Source organism: Sesamum indicum, linkage group LG5 (assembly GCF_000512975.1).
Source record: "Sesamum indicum cultivar Zhongzhi No. 13 linkage group LG5, S_indicum_v1.0, whole genome shotgun sequence".
NCBI lineage: Eukaryota > Viridiplantae > Streptophyta > Magnoliopsida > Lamiales > Pedaliaceae > Sesamum > Sesamum indicum.
In genome coordinates, this window is record NC_026149.1 from 16563213 (window position 1) to 16578201 (window position 14989).

Below are 14989 nucleotides of genomic sequence, written 5' to 3' on the forward strand. Positions count from 1 at the left end.
CTACCGTTGGCAGGTGCAGCTTTATGAACTTTGCAAGAAACATGAAATGCCTTGAATGTGAAGAACCCAGACCGAAGAGGCAGCTAACTGGCAGGGAATGGGAGTGCCCTCAGTAAGCAATTTTTCCTTTTCTTTTCTCTCTCGCAGCTTGAGCTTGGGGTAGAGTTAGTTTGAACTCGGTCAAACTTTTCGAGCTACAGCTAAATTATAGATGTTATAGAAGTTCACTAGCTTTTTAATATTTGTAATATACTTAAACAGTTTGCTACACTAAATCCCGCCCACCCACACCAGATCCACATCTCCACCTGCCTGAAGCTGTGTTCCACAAAACCTCTGGCCATGCACCTCAACGCCTCCAGCCAAGTCCACCATTAAGACCGAAAGGAGAAGACTTTATTTTCATTTTACATTTCAAAACTGCAGGAAGAATATTTGCAATTATTGTTTAGCTCAAGGTCAGCTTGATCTTGAACAAGCCAAGAATCGAGCTCTAGCCTGAGCTTGGGCTTGATTAATGTGCTTTGAGCTCAAGGTCAAGCCTTAAATCAAGCCTGTCAAACTCAAGCCCAAGCCTCAAAGTCGAGATTGACTTGTTTACATCCCTACTTTATAACGATTAAACCTAATTGCTGAGACATGCATTGATCATCCATATATTTTGTTGCAGATGCAATTTCTTTAACTATGGAAGGAATTTGGCTTGCTTAAGATGTGACTGCCGACGACCTGGTGCTCCATTGTTTAAAATCAATAATCCTCAATCTGTTTCTGGGTACAACGGAGATTATGCTTCTAAGTCCAACACGGAAAACAGATTAGCAGAGAATGAAGAGAAGGCACAACGCTGGTTTAGTAAAATTTCCCAACTGAATAATGCAACTGATATCAATACTGCAGCCTCTGATGAAGATTTTCCAGAAATCATGCCATTGAGGAAAGGAGATAATAGGTTTGTTGATAGCATGAGGAAGACACCATTGGATAGACGGATTGTCAAGTCTCAGCATCAAAATAGCTCAAGTAGCAGTGGCAATCCCGAAGGTACAAACTCTAGACTAGATGCATCAATCAGCCGTAGTCTGGACCATATTCTTGGCCACTCATCCACTGATTCTGAAACCGATGCTGCAGGCATTACTCCTGAACAAAATATAACAGAGTTCTCCTCTTCACCATCTCAGTCAGGTTCTTCAGATTTTCAATATTCACGGAGCAGCAGCCCCAATCATGTTCCTCTTGTGCCTCTCCCTGCAGACACATTTTCTAGCAGAGATCAAACTTCAGAGATGGATGATGGAAAGAAAGTACCTATAGAATTTCATGAAACTGGCTCATCTGCGGTCAGGAATCAAACAACCATGATCAGTGAGTCTCAGAGTTCAGGTCAGAATTTTCAGGCCCCAAAGAGTTCAGCACATCCAATTGATATCCAGAATAAAGAGAAAGAGCAAGCTGAAAAGTCAGAAAGATGGTTCAAGAGGATAGCAGAACTGCACAATGTCAAAGATCTTCCAAGTGCGGTCTCAGACGAGGACTTCCCTGAGATTATGCCAATGCGTAAGGGAGAAAACCGGTTTGTGGTTGGCAAGAAGAAAGACCGTTCACTCACTTCTCCAAAGTACAAAAGACAGGTTGCCATGGAGCAGGCAAACAATACTACTTTTGTACCCTTTGTTCCATTCCCTCCTGGCTACTTTGCTAGAAAGGATACACAGCAGCCCACCGGCCAAGATTCACCAGTAAAATCTGTCGGTAAGACCTCTACAAGTAACATAACTGCAGAGACTGATAAGTTGGATGACTTAAAGAATGGAACTGCTGATACAAGTACTGTGCAAAGGAACGATTATAAACCAATGAGCCGAGCAAATGCCACGCTTCCCAGTGAAATTGTGGCTGAGGTAAGGAATCCCCCGAGAGCGCATAACCAATCAGTGAGCTCCACTTCACAGTTCTCTGGTGATAATGCAACACCTGCTGCTGGAAGCTCTTCCCAGAGCTCCATTACTTCCCCTACCATAAGCAGTAATACGGGAAATGATGGACCTTGTGGAACCACTCCAACCAGAGGAGTTTCATCCCAACCACCCAAAAACGAGAACGTTCAAAGTAGCTGGACCACAAAGAGCTTGGAGGGGTCAGCTGTGAAGGAGGACCCTGATCCTTTGGACATGTCAGAAGAGGCCAAAGCTGAAAGGTGGTTCAAACGAGTAGCTCAGATAAAGGATATCTCTGAGTTGAGCCAGATCCCAGACGAAGACTTCCCCTCGATAATGCCAATGCGGAAGGGTGTGAACAGGTTTGTCGTAAGCAAGAGAAAAACACCCCTTGAAAGGAGGCTGACATCCCAGCAATACAGAAGAAATCTTCCTATTGTGAGTAGTGATTCTGTGAAGAAGGAAAGTGACAACAGCTGATCATTGAGCTACCATCAGCTTATTTCACCGCTGCTTGTACGACAAAATTTATGTTGGGAACTTTGATGTACGTTCATTTTCTGTAAGAGAACATAATGCAGTGTTTACTCATAGTGTTAGTGTCATAAAGAATCAAAGGGAAATTCCATTTGTCTAAAGTTGAGTTCCACTTTTGATGTCCGAATGTGGTAAAGCCTTTATTATCTTTTCTAATCAAGAAACTCAAGAAAAGGCTAGTATATATTTCGGGTAGGATAGTTTTGAGTTCCTATTACGTGTACGTGTTAAATTACCTCCGATATTATTAAATTTATAATTATATGATTATATTGTAATTATTTATAAGGTTAATTATACTCAAACTTTCTCTAAAAAAAAATACGAAATTATACTTTTTCAGAAAATTTTTTTGAAATAACAATGATACCCCTTAAAAAATTGTTCATTTCATTTAATTCATTTTTTGTTAGGATTTGGATGAAAAATGTTGATATCGGTACAAAAATTACATAAATTTATAATTTTATCTCTTATTTAAAATTTTCATGTAATATTTTAAACTTACAAGGGGATAATGTAATATATATAAAATTAAAAGAATGTAATTGCAATAAAACATTATTCTTGAATTATAACTATTGGATAAAAGCTAACCATTTACGAATGGAAAAAATAATCATTTTTTTGTACTCTTTTTACTTCTTATACATAGGGTAAGGTATAAATATCATTGTTATATATATTTCTTAAAGTACTAGATGAAGTATTTGAATAAGATATTTTTGAAAAACAGAAGTACAATAATTTTAACTTCACTCCATATGTAAAATTTTTAAAAAAAAAACATCAAAAGATGAATAGTTTTTTTATTTGTCTATGACTACTTTCTATCCAATGATTATAATTTGAGAGCAATATTTTATTATCATTTTGACTTTATAAACATTATATTTATCAATTCATAAGTATAATATTATTACAAGGAAATACTGAATCAGAGATAATATATTTGAAAATTTATGTGTTTTTTTATAAATATTAATAATTTTCGTTTAAATCCTCATAAAAAAGGATCAAGTATAAATTGTGGTTCCGAATAAAGGGTTAGTCTAATTTTTTAAAAAAAATTTAAAAATATAACTTTAAAATTTTAAAATAATATTAATCTAATTCTTAAAAAAATTTTAAAAATATAATTTCGTATTTTTAGAGTGCCACAGCTAATTGTATTTAAAAATTGAGATGTTTAATGATTGGGTTTCCGAATGGCATGAACCTAGTCTTTTAGAGGCTCTCTTGTGCGACATAACTCCACCACAAGAGTGAAAGATGTACGTGTTCAAACCACCACCTTTGCATTCTCTTTTCCCACCCGTTTCTCCAGTTCTGTCCCTCTGGTCTCAGTCTCAGTTGGATAACGGAAATGTCAACAGCCGCTACACGCTTGCCGGGGAAATGGCTCTCAAGAATTTCAGAAACCGTGATTTCTCTTGCCAGTGCAATCGTGTTCTTCATTCTCGACATCATCGACGTTGTAATGTGCGTGTTCTTCAGGGCTTTTGATGAGTTCTTGGAAGGAACATCGCCGTCTTGCTACTGCATGGAAAGAGGAGGAGCTCAGGAAGAAGAAAAGAGGGGCTTAGATTCTGTTGGAGTTGATGGGGAGTGTGAGCCATCGGAGAGCCTTCGTGGAAGGAAAAACGTGTTTAGGAGATGCTGAGATTCAGACCAAGAATTTGGAGTAAAGAAGGCGGATTTCGTGTGGGGAAGAGGATGAGCAGGTGGTCTGATTGTGGATGTGAATCTTGTCTTTCTTGGATGAGCAGTGGAAGTGATTCCAGGCTTCATGTTGTTGTCAAAGAGCAACAAAGAGGTATGATAATTTTGCTAACTCATAATTTTTGAGACAACATTAATTACAGCAACAAGTTTTGATTTTGTGATGAAATGGATTACGTTTTTCTGCCTTGGACTATTTATGACTTCTGAGTAATCATTGCAGAGCTATGTTTCTAAAGTTTCATAAATTAAAAGCCAAAAAGAGAAGAAAAGAATCTCGAGGGGATGATCATCAACAGTTCTTATATGTGTAGAGACTAAGAAAGGAGAATGTATCTTGACCACATTTACAAACCTCTTGGATTTATCTGAATGTAACCTAATATGCTTTGTTTGTTAAGAAAAAAAATGAGAAAAGGGCAAACAACTCCCATGATATTCAAATGAGCTAATTACCCCTTTTGAAAAAAGAAATTAGCAATTTACCTCTCCTTGTTTTTTAAACCGCAACAATTTACCTTCACGTATTTTTTAAAATAAAGCAAGTTACTTGCAATATACAGAGGATAAATTGCATTAAACCAGAAAAGAAAAAAATGGATTCTTTGGTTCTTAACCAGCCTTTACTTAATCATCAAATGAGAGGATGGTGATATTTAAAATAGAGAAATTATTTCATCAATGCCTGCCTTGTGCTGCCTTTCTTGATGTCTTTTCTTCTTGGGACCTTCTGACTATAGATCATAATCCTCTGCTCTTATCTGTAATCTCTACAATTTTTTAAGAATTTGTTTGTATACTGTTGTAGCACCCTGACTAGATTATTAAGTAGAGGTCTTAAATTTTCGCAATTGCCTTTAACGATAACATACAAGCCTTCTCTTTTCTTTTTCTTTTTACAGTTCTCCTATTTTGCTTAGTGGTTCAAAGTGCTGTTTGAAATCTTGGATCAACTGATTTACGGTAGGCTAGTTTGTTCGACTTTGTTAATTAATTTAGTTCTGTGTAGAAATTCTGTGGTGCTACGTCATGCATAAAATTGATGTGTTGGTTTAGTCAAAACTTGTTAACCAGCATTTGTTTAGTTTAGTTGTTCACTTTTGAATTCGTTTTATTTGTTAATTTTTCTCTGCACATGCATTGAGATTTGGTCACTTGTGGAAAGTTCCAAATATTATTACTAGTCTGCAGACTTTGTAGTCGTAAAAAGAAGCTGTATATGGTAATGAGAGTAAAGTGCTCATGCAAACACGAAAAAATTTCTTATGGAGTCCGCTTCATCATTTTGCCTTGTGATTCAGAAACTGTAGGACGGGCCTTAATATCTGCTGCATACTAGCCGTTGTGATTAAGTTGGTATTTAATTCATCAAAACTTGATTTTGGTGCAAGAGCAAGGTCTTACGTGCTACTACCTCAAAGAATTTTACATTTAACCTGTAACAATTATGAGCCATCAGGTTTTTGATGGATAGAAATAATCTGGACTTCTCATTTCTCATACAATCGTTATTAATTTTTTGGCAATTTCTTGAATTTGAATCCACGAGTAATCTGTGAATCTTCTTGTATTCTTCACATTTCAGATTTCAACCTTTCTTCTGCTAGTTGACTCTGTTGCTATGAGATATTGCTCAATAAATGAGGAAGAGTGGCTTGTACAAGTTCCATTTGATGGTAATCCATCTTCAGTTTAGTACATAAAAAGTAGATACTAGTAACGTGGTTTCTCTCGAGCAAACCTTAAGAAATATAGACTTTTGCATTGTGTATGTATTTTGTCAATGAACAAATTGAAGCTGGTTGCTGATCATGTAGAGTTTTTTATCGACAGCCAGGCTGGAGAACAGTTCTGGAGTAACAACCGTGCACAATGTAATATTCATACATGGTTTCCTCTCATCTTCGTCACTCTGGACAGAAACCATATTCCCTAATCTCTCTGAGTATTCTAAGCAAAACTACAAGTTATTTGCAGTAGACCTATTGGGATTCGGTAGAAGTCCAAAGCCGAGGGATTGTTTATATACGCTAAGGGATCATCTAGAAATGATTGAGAAGTCGGTTATCCTTCCGTTTCATGTGAAATCCTTTCACCTGGTTGCACACTCCATGGGTTGTGTGATTGCACTGGCGTTAGCCGCTAAGTACTCCGACTCCGTTAAATCCGTAACTTTGACAGCTCCAGTAAGTCCCCTCCCACTTAGACACCTAGGACTAAGTTTGTTATTGATTGTGCTTGTCTAAATCATCAGCCTCGTTCTTGATTCGTTCTTGTGTGGCTTCACATTAACTGTTTATGCTGCATCTTATGCGTCTTTCTTTGAGTTGATCACGAATTACCTCTGATATCAATGTTCTGCAAGGTTCTTTTTCTTACAAAAACGACGATGGGAAGTTCTTGTAACTTCAAAAGATGACGAGATACCATCGCTCGTCAGTAATTACACTAACGTCCTGTTTCTGTGCTTGAAATGTCAGCCTTACTTCTCTTCTTCAAAAGGGGATGCTAGCTTACAAGCACTTCATAAACTCGCCACAAGACGAGTATGGCCTCCACTACTCTTTGGTTCAGCTTTCATGTCATGGTACGAGCACCTAGGCAGATGCGTGTGTTTCCTTATATGCCGGAACCACAGAACATGGGAGTCCATCTTAAAGCTACTCACCGGTAGAAGGTAACTACTAGACATCACATTCTTCCCATATTACCAGCAGAAGCAAACTACGTCCAAATTCAAACATTTTCTGCTCGTTTGTTTTTCTTTCAGGGAACTTCATTTTCGGATCATGGATTTGACTCGCCACACTCATCATTCGGCTTGGCACACAATGCATAATGTCATCTGCGGTGGAGCAAGATTCTTGGACAAGTACTTGGAAATCTTGAGGGCTGCCGGAGTAAAGATTCGTGTCGTCCAGGGGACTGAGGATCAAGTCGTGCCGATGGAGTGCAGCCACAACATGAAGGTGAAGGCTCCGGAAACAGAGCTTGAGATTGTAGCAAATGCCGATCACAACACTGTAATTTTAGGTAGAGCTAAGGATTTCACCAGGAATTTGGAGAGTTTATGGGCATCAGCTGGTAAGAATGTTGCAGAGCAGGTGGATGATCATGTGGGGCAAGAAGTGCACAAGTGATTATAAGGCCTGAAATTTTACATTAGTTTGAATATTCTATTTTAAAATAGTATTGCATTTTGTATTCTTTTTAATATATACAACACACTTGTATAAAATATTTTTTTTAAAACATATAAATATCAAATACAAAATACAGTATTATTTTATAATAAAAAGATTAAAATTGCTTAGATACAAGGACTGGAACTAGAGAGTTACTAGTTTCATATTATTATATATACTTTATTATTATTAAAGGAGATGAGTTTTGGTATCTCATTTAATTTTACTTTACTATTTATTTTTTAATATTGAATTTTAGCATAAATTACAACTACCTTTCATGAGATTTGTCATAATTACAAATGACTCTCATTATTTGAAAAATTACAAATAACTCCCTGATATTAACGTCTGTCTATTAACGAGCCCATTCTGTAGGTTTTCATTTATTTTTTTGTAGTGAAATGACCAAAATGCTTGTTTGAAGGGTTACATAATTATTTTTCATTTGAGGGGTATGTAATTTTTAGAACAACAATGGGTATTCGTAATTATACTAAACTTCAGGGGAGGTAGTTGTAAATTTACTATTTATCATGTAATTTCTCACTCTCCTATCTTTTGGAAAAAATTGCACTTTTAGTTTCACATAATAGGATGTGTTGCACTTTTGGTTCCATAGTTTATACTTAGCACATTTAGTCCTATAAAAATATTATAGCATTTTTAGTCCCATAAAATAAATATTTGATACATTTGTCCCATAGGATAAAAATTATGGCACATTCAGTCCCACAAAATATAAACAATTTTATATTATATAGAATCAAATATGTTACAATTTTATATACTATGAAATTAAATATGCTATAGTTTTATCATATGAAACTAAAAATATTATATACTAAGTTCGTAAACTGTAAAACCAGAAGTGCAATACATCGTGCCGTTGCCGAACCAAAAATGCATTGTAAATCTTGTGGGAAAAGTTGGGCTCTTTTCGAAGTTAAAATATCAGCACAAAGTACAATTTGGTTAGGCACAAACTCAAATCTATTTTTAATTATTTTTACGGATAATTATATTTTATATTTTTTAATTATTTTTTTTAACAAATTTATATATGACTTTTGAAAATTATATGTGCATACATAAAAAATTCGTTAATATTATTTATACAAATAATTCATATTTTTCGAAAAATTAAACATATATCTCCAAAAATATTAACAACATTTACAAACTACCGTTGATTTTTGACTATTAGGAGTAATTTCTGTATTTACGAAAAATGACATAAGTGGTTCTTTTAATTACACAAAAAAAATATGAAAATATTGTAATATTATATTATAAATTGGGAGTATAATTATAATAATTCTTAGTTTTTATCATGTTATGCAATTAATTTATAAAAATAATATTCATCCTTTGGAGCATCGAGTGTGCTGTTATTGCTAGCATTGATTAAGAAACCATTTTAAGACAAAAATTCTATTGGCAACATATATTCTAAACAAAAAATACAAACAATATATCATTGTTGAGAAGTCTTAAGATGGAGTAAACTGCAAAAACCGAAAAATAGCAACCCCAAAAAATAAATTCAGAGTCTGGAGCAAACAAGAACCAAGAAGTAAAACCAGGGGCCGCCAGTGACGTGAACGGTAGGCGACGAATTTGAAGTTTGAACCATCTTTTTCCTTACCTACTTTCCAATTTAGTAATATACAGACAACAGAGTTCACGCATTTTCCTTCTGACTCAGTGGGTGTATTGTTCTGCTGTCTGAGAATTCAGGTGTTTTTGTGTTCTGGGACAATGGATTTCTTGGCAACATCTGAAGGCCAATTGGTTGTTGGTGTTGCCGTTGGTCTAGCTGCTGTAGGTGCTGCATACGTCTTGTTGACATCCAAGAAGCCCAAAGGTTTGATAGAATTATGTGGTGATCTATTACATTGAAGCAAATACATGCCTTTTGTGTGTGTGTTTCTTTGTTTCTGTCTGTGGATGCATTCGTTTTTTCTGGGTTTTGTCTGATAGCTTGCATGGAGCTTAAAGGCGCTGTTTTTACATCTGGGTAGATCTTAATTTGGCTTAAAGATTGACTTTTGTCTAGTTTCTTGTATAATTTTGGGGTTTGACCGGTATATGATTCTTGTTTTCTCATGTTGATTTTTCTGAAGAATTATGAGGGAGACAACATGAGCTCTTGCTTAAAGATGAGATCTTAAGGTTTCTGATATTCTATAATTACTATGTTTTCTGGTGGACAGTGTGCTTGGATCCTGAGAATTTCAAGGAGTTCAAGCTTGTCAAAAAAACACAACTCAGTCATAATGTGGCTAAGTTCAAATTTGCTCTTCCTACACCCACTTCTGTGTTGGGCCTTCCTATAGGACAACATATAAGCTGCAAGTTAGTTTTATTAACTCACTCTTATTCTCGAGATATATGCTGATTCTTTATTTTTCTAAAAAAGTAGGTGTATCTGGCTTATAATTTCCATCTTTGTTAGACTACAAACATTTGGCATGAGTTTTGCTTAATATCTGATATGGTCTTCTGCCACAGGGGTAAGGATAGTCAAGGTGAAGATGTCATCAAACCATATACTCCAACTACTTTAGATTCAGATGTTGGATATTTTGAGTTAGTTATAAAGGTGCATTACCTTTGGAGGTCTTTCATTTCTATGTGTATTTTGATCTATGATTGTAACAGTTTTTCCCTTTATTTATGTTTGGTGCTGATGTTTTACACGACGGCAGATGTATCCTCAAGGAAGAATGTCCCATCATTTTAGAGAAATGCGTGAAGGTGATTATCTGGCTGTGAAAGGACCAAAGGTACTACTTGCATCCTAGTACCTCTTTTATATACCCTTAAGGTGATGATGATTTTATTATCTGAATCCTTCAATACACAGATAAAAGAAGAAAAATGTTGTTGGCTATATGACATGAAACTCTAAGTTGAAGAGTAAAAATTACTATTGGATTGGCTTGGGTTTCCATTTTCTTTCATCTAATTTTTTTGTGCTGAACTGTGTTTCCCAATTTTAGTTTTTCCTGTCAATGAAATTGATTCTTTCTACAATGCTTGAAACTTGTTCCTATTTGAGGACTTTTTTCCCATTAATATTATTAGGGACGCTTCAAGTATCAGCCAGGCCAAGTAAGAGCATTTGGGATGATTGCTGGAGGTTCTGGAATTACGCCAATGTTCCAGGTTTATTTTCAACAATATGTCAACATCCATATGTTTTCTTTAGATGTATTTTTTCTCAATGGGTTGTTGATCTTTACGATTTATGAATTTCTCATAAATCAAAATGTATTTAACATATTTTCTTATTTATTTCTTGGTTTTCTGAATAGGTTGCTAGAGCAATTCTTGAGAACCCCAATGACAAAACAAAGGTGCATCTGATTTATGCTAATGTTACGTTCGATGACATTCTGCTAAAGGTATTCTCTTATTTTTGCCAGTTTGGACTTTCATTTGACTGGGGATGTGAACAAATGGTCAACGTGATTTCCTGGGACGAAATTAAATTTGATTTTGCGAATCTCCCTAAACTTTCATTATATTATCACTCAATTGCATTTGGACTAGGAGTTTCTAGACTGGAGCTTATCTAGTAGAAGTATCAACGGAAAATCACCCTGTGAAAGTCAATGTCTTTTGATGAGATAGTGAATTATAGCCGATGTAGAGGTGATGCAATATCAGTATCTGAATGTTGCAGAATAATAATAGAGGGGCCTGATTCATTTAATTGACTTACTATTCTTAATATGAGGAATCTTCTTGTTACAAGAATCAGGTGGTAAAGGGATGGAATACTTGACAATGTTGACTTGTGTGTTTGGACTGAATGGTTTTGTTTGTTGGTTGCAGGATGAATTGGACAGTCTTGCTAAAAACTATCCTGACAGATTCAAAGTTTACTATGTACTCAATCAAGTAAGTTCACTGTAGAATTTATATTTAGTGAGGCACTGAGTTTTTACTTGGATATGATTTGTTATTCTCTTGTTCTTCGTGTAATGATCCTATCTAATTGCCTTCTTATGATTGAACTAGTATGCCTTCTTGTCTTCTTTTTTCTTTTTTTTTTTTTTTTCTTTTCTTCCTTTTCTCAATGACGGCTGCAAACAAACTTAATATTCATAAATGTCTATACTTTTGAATCCTGGTATAGGCATGACATGGTTAGAAGTCCTACCTACTAAATAAAATCTTACTTGGGTTTTTGCACTCGAGGCGTTCAGATGTATCAGATCTTAATTATCCCTGTACCTTTCCCTGTTTCACGAAGTGCAGAACTTTCTTGATAATTCTCCACTAGCAATTATATCCTCTATCACCATTTACATGTTCATTAGTTTCCTGACCAATCTAGCAGGTTTCAGCAGCCATTTTTAGCATCTCATATTATAATTTTTCTTGCAATAATAAAGATGATAATGAGATTTAGAGTAAGGGCATATGATATTTACGGCATGTCACATTTACAGTTACCTTAGTTGATAACTATAATAATGCATTGGACGGTGAGGGACTTGTAATCATAAGAGCTCCACATGAATGAACCAGCTAGCTCCAGTTCACTTAGCATAAGCTTTTATGAATACGAACCTCTGCAACGGCTTCTTTCACTTATATCCTACTGGGGACATGGAAAACTGATCGCATCTTCTTAATGGTAAAAAGGAAAACAAAATCTATAAGTGAGAAGATGATATGTGCAATGCATTGAAATAAGCGAGAACTCTTTCAATATACAAGTTTTGGTAAGAATACTCTCGAAGCAGTAAAATCTTAGGCCATGAAGAGGAGACAAAGTGTAGTTAGCTATGTCAGTGGAATTGTTTGTGGTATGTGCACGGCATTTTTCTTCTTGTTTATAGTCTATACAGAAGCATAGATAAGCACTGCACTCATAATTTGCATGCATAAGTGCATAATTGTGGAACAAAGCATCTGAAGTGGTGAATTTCTTGGCACTTTCTCTTTTTTATCTGTGAGGGATCTGAACCGGTCAAGTAGAAATATTTTAACTGAAGTCTCAAGTTAGTCATATTATATCTTTGATGCCTCTCTATGAATTTGTTCCTGTTCCCTGTGTGCGTCGATGATTGGATGCTTGTTTCAACTTTTGTAGCCTCCTGAAATATGGGATGGTGGCGTTGGATTCATCTCAAAAGAAATGATTCAAGCTCACTGCCCAGCACCAGCCTCCGATATCCAGGTTCATACTAAGCTATCTTGATTTGGCAAATGTGATAAAAAGGAAATTTCAAATACTAAAGAATTTTTCTTTATTTTCGGAGGGGGGGGGGGGGGGAGGGGGGGGGAGAGGAGAGAGAGAGAGAGAGAGAGAGAGAGAGGGAGGGAGGGAGGGAGTATTTCTCTGTGTTTTTAGTATGTATAATTTTGTAGAGAGAGAGAGAGAGAGAGAGAGAGAGAGAGAGAGAGTATATGTATTTCTCTGTGTTTTTAGTATGTATAATTTTGTATTTTGTGTTGGGCAAACATTCCTGTCATCGGACAACTGAAAAATGAAACTAAACAAGGCCTAAGTTTGTTACTTTTGGTCTTTGCAGATCCTGAGATGTGGTCCGCCTCCGATGAACAAGGCGATGGCCGGTCATCTGGACGCACTTGGATACTCGTCGGAGATGCAATTCCAATTCTAGTTCTGCCCCAAGACATAATTTTATTCTACATTTCTGGAGAAAACTGTTCTTGATTTGCACATTGTAACATTGGGAATTTTTTCTTAGTTTCAATGGAAATACTGTGAAGAGAAATTTGTACTGTCATCAATCATAATAACCCCATTTCCCCTTAAATTTGTACTATGAGATTGATGAGGTGTTTACAAGGGCATAACATAAATGCTGTCAGCATATTGTTGATTTAAGTTAAAAGTTAAGAGTAATATTTTATCAAGTTTTGCAATTTATCCGTAAAATTATAAGTATTAAGTTGTTTTTTTTTAATATTTATTTAATTTCTATTTTTAAATACTTTTTTTACTATTGCTTAACTTATAACATTCTTTGCAACTCGTCACTACAAAAGTACAAATTTTACAAACACCCCTTCAACATCCTTGTACCTAATGAGAGGAGGGTGGAGATGAATTTTGTTATGGTACATGAAAATTTGGTGGCTTTGGCTTCTATGATTATTACAGGTCAAGATAAATTTCAAATATCAAAATTAGAGTGTCAGGAGAAAAATTTAATATTACAATTCTACCGATAGACTGCCAATGTTGGCGATGAGAAGTTTATAATTCTTAATTTAAATAAGTCTAATTTGAACAGTTTAAAGTATAAATTGTAGATTACGATATATTTTTTCAGTTTATTTTTTAAAAAAAAATTAAAAACCATTTAAGTTAAGTTATTACAAAAACCTATTTGATCAAGACATAATAATAATCATCATCATCACAAGACCATATATAATTCACCATGGGAAAAAGCAAAATGACAATAATTAGTACGCATGAAGATTGTTTGTGAGTGAAGATTATTAGCCTAAAAAAAACAGCACTGCATATTTGCACTCTTCAAAGAAAACATTAAAACTTGCTAAGAAGAGGTTTATGTCTTGAAGGAAAGGAAAAATGACAGCAAAATAAAAGTATACAATATTTTCCAATATTTAGAAAATTTTATTCTAGTATTCACAGAATCGTTCAAGTACCTAAGTAATCATTTAAGAGCATTCTAGTGAGAAAGCCCAACATTTGACATATATCTATTTAGGCAGCTAATAGCATAGACAATATCAGGACGAATATTTACCATTAAATACATTACAGACCCAATGACATTTGAGTAAGAAACATTTTTCATTTGTTCTTTTTCGAATTCAGTTTTAGGACTTTGATCCTTACTTAATTGAAAATGAGCAGCTAAAGAAACAAAAGTAGGTTTTGAATCAAACATTGAAAATTTTTCTAACACAGATTTCACATGGGATTTTTTATTTAGAAAAACTGTAGAGTTACTTCTATTTTTTTCAATAGACATTCCTAGAATTTTCTCAGCATCTCCTAAATCTTTCATTTCAACAGTTTTGCACAAGTTACTTTGCAATTCCTTAATCAGTTTTAAACTGGGACTGACAATCAACATATCATCAACATAAAACACAAGAAATATGGAAACAATATGATCAAATTTAAAGTACAAACAATGATCATAGGTACTTCTTTTAAAGTTCAACGAATGCATGAACCAATCAAACGTTTTGTTCCATTGTCTAGGAGATTATTTAATTCATAAAGAGACTTTTTAAACAAACACACATAATTAGATTTTTGCTTATCAATAAAGTCACTAGGTTAATGCATATAAATTTGCTCTTCTAGGTCTACACGCTGGAAAGTAGTTTTAACATCCATTTATTTTAATTCCAAGTCAAACTGAGCAACAAGGGCAAGAATTATTTTACCAGTAGTATATTTCACAACAGGAGAAAATATTTCAGTATAATCAATTCCTTCTTATTGCGTAAAACCTTTTGCAACTAACCTAGCTTTAAAACGTGTTGTATCATTTTTCTGTTTTATTTTGAAAACCTATTTACAATCAACAATAGAACAGGTATTGGATTTTGGAACAAGAACCCAAATTTTAT

At 34.8% G+C, this 14989-nt stretch overlaps 3 protein-coding genes across 5 annotated transcripts in view; all 3 read left to right on the forward strand.

Annotated features, from left to right (window-relative positions):
• The window catches only part of LOC105162713 (zinc finger protein VAR3, chloroplastic), a 4413-nt gene extending 1813 nt beyond the window's left edge, over positions 1-2600 (forward strand). The window contains exons 4-6 of one of the 2 annotated variants that reach the window (XM_011080812.2): positions 14-112; positions 671-1044; positions 1135-2600. In XM_011080812.2, coding sequence (XP_011079114.1) covers positions 14-112; positions 671-1044; positions 1135-2420 — 1759 coding nt within the window. In that variant the 3' untranslated portion in view covers positions 2421-2600. Of the gene's footprint in view, positions 1-13; positions 113-670 lie in introns of both variants that reach the window. The other variant, XM_011080811.2, reaches the window with a different exon arrangement.
• Positions 3764-7403, forward strand: LOC105162797 (probable lysophospholipase BODYGUARD 4). Its single transcript, XM_020694069.1, is given in 5 exon segments — positions 3764-4134; positions 4137-4293; positions 6033-6385; positions 6680-6876; positions 6970-7403. Coding segments are annotated over 5 exon segments (1368 nt in total). The 5' UTR covers positions 3764-3843; the 3' UTR covers positions 7340-7403.
• LOC105162714 (NADH--cytochrome b5 reductase 1) lies at positions 8909-13279 on the forward strand. 2 transcript variants are annotated; one of them, XM_011080814.2, is made up of 10 exons: positions 8909-8991; positions 9125-9251; positions 9601-9742; positions 9899-9989; positions 10096-10173; positions 10475-10555; positions 10705-10794; positions 11228-11293; positions 12495-12581; positions 12937-13279. In XM_011080814.2, exons 2-10 carry the CDS (start codon positions 9146-9148, stop codon positions 13027-13029), a joined length of 834 nt encoding a protein of 277 aa, XP_011079116.1. In that variant the 5' UTR covers positions 8909-8991; positions 9125-9145; the 3' UTR covers positions 13030-13279. The 2 variants fall into 2 exon arrangements, with proteins under 2 accessions (XP_011079116.1, XP_020549727.1); XM_020694068.1 differs by lacking the exon at positions 8909-8991 and having other exon boundaries at positions 9017-9251.

What these genes read in the sequence shown, in the direction of transcription:
- LOC105162714 (XM_011080814.2), top strand. Translation starts at nt 9,146, where the DNA reads ATGGATTTCTTGGCAACATCTGAAGGCCAATTGGTTGTTGGTGTTGCC. An exon ending in GGACAACATATAAGCTGCAA is followed by an intron (nt 9,743 to 9,898) that starts GTTAGTTTTATT and finishes CTTCTGCCACAG; the next exon opens with GGGTAAGGATAGTCAAGGTG. An exon ending in CACCAGCCTCCGATATCCAG is followed by an intron (nt 12,582 to 12,936) that starts GTTCATACTAAG and finishes TGGTCTTTGCAG; the next exon opens with ATCCTGAGATGTGGTCCGCC.